Source organism: Arachis ipaensis, chromosome B08 (assembly GCF_000816755.2).
Source record: "Arachis ipaensis cultivar K30076 chromosome B08, Araip1.1, whole genome shotgun sequence".
Taxonomy (NCBI): Eukaryota; Viridiplantae; Streptophyta; class Magnoliopsida; order Fabales; family Fabaceae; genus Arachis; species Arachis ipaensis.
In genome coordinates, this window is record NC_029792.2 from 125,971,659 (window position 1) to 125,977,261 (window position 5,603).

At 33.9% G+C, this 5,603-nt stretch overlaps 1 protein-coding gene across 1 annotated transcript; it reads left to right on the plus strand.

The window, feature by feature from the left end:
• LOC107612927 (F-box protein At5g39450) lies at positions 1,156 to 5,313 on the plus strand. Its single transcript, XM_016314715.2, has 2 exons — positions 1,156 to 3,801; positions 4,980 to 5,313. The coding sequence occupies exons 1-2, from the start codon at positions 1,949 to 1,951 to the stop codon at positions 4,996 to 4,998; spliced, it is 1,872 nt and encodes a 623-aa protein (XP_016170201.1). The 5' UTR covers positions 1,156 to 1,948; the 3' UTR covers positions 4,999 to 5,313.

Genomic DNA, 5,603 nt, shown 5'->3' on the forward strand with positions numbered 1-5,603 from the left:
CAAGTAGTTATAGAATGATTAACATTTTAGTACTGCGACATTTCATTAGCAAGTTAATGTACATGAATAATCGGATAAATTGTGTGCTTTTTGGTTGGGTTGTAGATAATATTCTCTCTCACCTTGAAGAAGGAAGGGTTGGACCCCTTATCGTTGTGCTGAGTTTTGAATTATGTAGAATTTTTCAAAATAAAAATATACCAGAGTTTTTTAATAAACATAAATTTCTTAGTTTTTATACTGAAATTACTTAATGATTGCAACACACAAACTCAATTCGAAAACAAACACACAAATAAGATTGAATTATGAACAAAAACACATTTAAATTAATTTTAGATCAGACAACGTCATTAATGTGACAAAAATTCAATAACAATGATAATAATAACGACAATAACAATAAAGAAGATGACAATGAAGATAACGATGATGACGATGACGATGACAATATAATGATAACGATGATGACGATGATGGAGAAGGAGGAGGAGGAAAATGAATGAAAAGAAGAAATCAAATAAAAAAAGGAAGGAGGAGGAGAAAAAGGTAGTGATGGTAGCGATGACGACGATAACAAAGAAAAAAAAAACGAGAAAAAAAGAATGACAAAAAAAAAGACAACTGAGATGTTAGTAAGAAGGAGGACCAGGAGGAATAGTAGTGAAATACTGTAATTTGAAAAGAGATTATAACAACTTAGTTATAATTGGTTAAGCACTTGTTTGGGCATCATTGAATTGATAAAAAAATATTTTTTCAATGAAAGAAAAGAGATTTTTATTTTATTTTTTAGTGTGTTTAGCAAATTTCTAATAGTAAAAATAAAAACACTAAAAAAATAAAAAAACATATTTTTTAAAAAATTACAATAACAATTTACATCTATATTTTACATCTATACTTTACAGATATTTTATATACAAAAAAATATATAATTTAAATTTATATTTATTAAAATTTTATATACATAAATTAATAAAATTTATTTGTTAAAAAATTTAATATCTATATTAATTAAATGAAAATTAAAAATACTTAAAATTGCTACCACAAGAGTTTGTCTTTGAAAATATGTCTAAAATATTAAATATCGCGACAATTACGTTAAAATGTAATCTTAGAAGTTGTTCAAAGAATTTTGGCTTTATCGTTTTTGACTCGATGAGTGAGGTGGGAAGGGAGAGGGTGTGTGGGCACCGTCCTTGCTTGGACTTTTATGGAGGGTTTGGCATCTACTTTAAGCTCAATTCAACATTGGTTGGCAGAGTAACATAAGAAGCAAAAAGACAAGCGATGAAACCAAAGCCAGCTCCTCTTGGTTTTGGAACCTTGCACTCTTTCACAACTCTTAGTTTTTGTTGCACTTCCCTTCTTCTTCTTCATCATCATTATTAGGTTCCCTCTTTTGGAAACTCTCCTCAATGCTTTGGTTGAGTTGTTCCGCTCCCTTTGTTCTTTTTCCTTTTATTTGCTTCATAAATCACACACCCCATTTCAACTTCTGAGATATTTTTTTTCTTCCCTTTTGTTTTCTTGTTTTTGTTTTTGTTTTTTCAGTATTATTTATTTATTTATTTTCAACTGTTTCTGTTTGCAACTCAATCAAGATTCAATTGGGTGTCTGAGATATCCGACACACCCCAATTCAATTATAGCAAAGTGTCTCTTTCCTTATGTGTTGGTTATACTAAATAATTGATGTTAGGAAACATGTTAACTCAATGGATTGGATACCCCTTTTTTCATTTTACCACTGTGTGAAGTGCAGGGTGAAGAACAATTTCCATAGTTTTTATTGTTCATAATTCTGCTGGATTTTCCTTTTTTGATTGTTTTGGAATTCTGGGTATGCTTTGAATTTTGCCAATTTTGTGGATAAATATTTCAAAGTTCAATTTTTCCTTTTAGTTAAGAAAACTAACCATACAATTTCTGTTGGATCAACATGTTACCTGAATCCTATGATTCAAGCTTGCTCCTATCTCTCCCTGATGATGTTTTCGCCATTGTTTCTCGGTTCCTTTCACCGAGAGATGTGTGTAGCTTGGGCTTGTGCTGTAAGAGCTTGAATGCTCTTGTGACTTGTGAAAAAATCTGGCTCACTCAATGTGATGTTTTGGGCATAGTGCCCCATAAAGACCTTGTTGAGTGGAGAAATGGTGTGTGTTCTTACAAGGCTCTATGCCGTTTCCTTCTCAGTGTTCAACCACTGATTGGATTATGGGTTCATCAGAATCCGGAGCTAGGCAATGTGGTGTATGTAATGCCCGGATTTATGTCGGTTGTTGGTTGCAGGGTAATCCCTCAGGAGCTTGGTCCATTGGGCATTGAAGATGGCCCAATCCTCTGGGCATGTGTCTTTGAAATTATTGCTGATTTTGATGGTTCGACTGTATTTTTCCTTCATGGTAGGGAGAAGGGTATTGATTATATATATCCTGGTTCTGTCAAGCCTGTACAGAAATCTTGCAATGTGCTGTTGCTCGAGGTCGAACCCGGACAACAACAAAAGAATGTTGGTGCTTTGTTGCAGAGTAAAAGCTTTGTGCACCATTCGGGTGTAGAGTTATCAAGGAATGTTTGTCGGTCGAATAGTGACATTTCTAGGTCACAAAGGGTGAATGGAAATAATGAGACAATGGTTCCTTTCAGCAAATTAGCATTTAGTGATAGAAGAAAGTTGCTAGAGGTAACTACTAGCCAAGTCCGGCAAAGGGTTCCTGATATGGCAATTGGACCATTGTTTCCCGGGTTAAGGGATGATGATGAAAACTTTCAGAAGGAGTTGGTCCTCTTATGGGAAAGACGATCGTTCCTTAGTCAAATCTACGAGCTTGGTAGTAAGCAGCTGGTAAATAGAAGTTCTCAAGATAGAGTTGGTCCAACACACTTAGAACTTGATGGTATTGGAAAGAGTTTTGATTGTTCAAGAGCAATTTGTAACCCTTTGCCGGAGGAGGATAGTCGCATCAAAAGAAAAGGTCTTCGTGGATATTTCTTGGATGGCCTTAAACATATGCTTGGAAGATCTAATTCGATGAATGACAGCCATATGATTTCCAAGAAGCTTACTTCAAGCAGTGAGATGAGGCATGCTCGCCTTCAAGAATTTCTTCGATCGAGCGATACAATAAGACTAACATTGAATGCCTCGACAATGAAGTTGTCTTCTTATCGAGCATGGCCAAATATGCATGACAGTCGGTTCGCACTTTACAAGTTGCCATTGCGAGTTCCTAGAGCTGACCAAGAATATGCTGGTTTATGGGGAGGAACTTTTGGTTGGCCTCCCGGAAAGCCTTCTGAAGACAAGCCTGGAAAAGCTTTGTTCTTTCTTCTGCTCTCTTATGAGGAGTTGCAAGGACAACAGCTTCTCATTGCAACGAAAATTTTGGAAGGCACACACTATGTCTTACATCCTAATGGTTCAGCAATGTTTATAGTGAATATCAATGAGCCTTCGGATGAGCCATTTCCTTGGAGCACTGATGGAGACTCATTTCCGGTGGATATCAAGCATGTTTTCGTGGGGGAGGGAATTGCAAGCGGCTATGGCTTTAGATACCCTGGATCAAAGCCCGGCTCGCTCTTTGTTCTTCAAAATGGTATCCTTGCCTTCATTTGGAAGGAATCAAGGGCTGTTTTGACCTTGCAAAGACTCAACTTGCAAGAACTTCTAAAGAAGGGTGAAAGGGTACCTTCCTTGCCTCCCGTCGCCAATTTTTCGTATCTGACGAAGTCCTACTCCAACGTGTTTGCTGGCTTTCCGAGCGCTTCGAATTGTTTATCTACGCCAAGGTTTGTCTTAATCCTAACATGTCAGCTTCTTTTACTTTTCAGAGTTTCTGCTTAAAACCTTAGCAAATCTCTAATCACCCTTGCATTATGAACTGCTGTAACTATTGGAGATTTAAAAGTTACTTGGTTGTGTTGAATTGCTTAATAGATGTTTGGTGGAAACTCACATGTAGTTGACAAAGTTGATTGTTGAAAACTATTGGATAACAATTTAGTGAAACATGTCAAATCATCTAACGGTTTTTAACTATCAACTTTATGTGAAGACAACTGCATGCGAGTCTCCACCTAGATATTTAGATGCCTGTGCTTTTGGCGACTACTCTAGTTAGTTGTATATTGACTAATAATGCATAAAGCATTTTTTTTCTCTTTTAGAAATATGGTTATAGAACTTTAGCAGATTCTAAAGCTTAGTAATAATTCTAGAAAAGTATTAAATTGAGTTAAAACAGCAATCTTCAAAAGAACTCATGGCGGATTATTCTTCCTTAAAGAGATCCGTAAATATCTTTTTCTATAAAAAAAATGATTCTGCAATAACATTCACAGACTTAGGGAAATTTACAATCACTAGAGACACATGACTGCTTAAAATCAGTGGAATTTGAAAGTGTATATGTGGTGCAAGATTTTGTTGGTATCAGGTTTATAACATTAGTATGATTCAACTGGACACTATCCACTGTAAAATTCTATCAATATCATGAATGGAACTGTAGTAACATCATTTACATTCCTTTTTGTTATAAAGTTGCTCTTGTTTGGATTTATTTTCAGAGGTTAATTTTGATAACTTTGTCAATGTAAAAATAACTTTACCTATTGTAATTTAATCATATGTTATTTGATTAAAAGTTTTGAGGTATTCCGTTTGAGATTCGGGTAACGGTTGCTGATGTGATCATACATAATAAGATATTTATATAAATTACTTTTCAAAAATACTTCTAACGTTTAATTTCATTCAATTTTGTCTCTAACGTTTTCGATTTGTGTCAAAAATATCCGTGGACGTTTTCAATTTTCTACCTAACATTTTAGACAGAGTTAAGGATATTTTTGAAGAAAATTACAAACGACAGAGACAAAAAGCATACTTTACTCTTTCAACCAAACACGCCCTTAATATTCCCGAGCGAGGGAAATTCTAAACCAGTGTTAATGTTTCTGTACAGGCAAGGACTAGATTTATGACAGAATGGCTATAAGCTTTCTGGCCGATGCTGGAATCGCGTCGCTTCTGGTTGTTACAGAATATAATTACTTGCTGCTGTATTTTTATTTAGTTATTTTTCATTTCTTGAGGATTAATGATAAAAGAATTTATGTAATTTTCGTCAAGAAATGTCCTATAAATGACAATTTAATTGTCTTATGCTGCCATGAAGTTCCTTCTGTACATTTTATGTAAATTGTCGATTGACATAATGGTTGCCCTTGTGTACAAAAGCAGACATACTTCACTTAATTTTAAGAGTACACTGAAAATATTTAATTTTAGTGAGCATATATCAACTTTTTTTTATGAGAGTTGAAGTTAAACCATACCTATATTGATTAAACATTTCATGATAACAAAAAGCAGGACAAAAAAAGTTTTAAAATTGATGTCCTGACAATCTAAATTATTTAATAATTTTTTATTCTTTTGAATGACTATATATATGTGGTAGACTAGTGGTTGTAAAGAATAGTTATGTTTGTTGTTGTGATGATATATAATTGAATGTAGGTATAAAACTTAAATTAAATATATTATCTAATATATTTAATATATTATTTTCTTATATATTTTATTT

Bases quoted from the DNA above. Each gene is read 5' to 3' on its own strand.
- LOC107612927 (XM_016314715.2), top strand. From the start codon at position 1,949: ATGTTACCTGAATCCTATGATTCAAGCTTGCTCCTATCTCTCCCTGAT.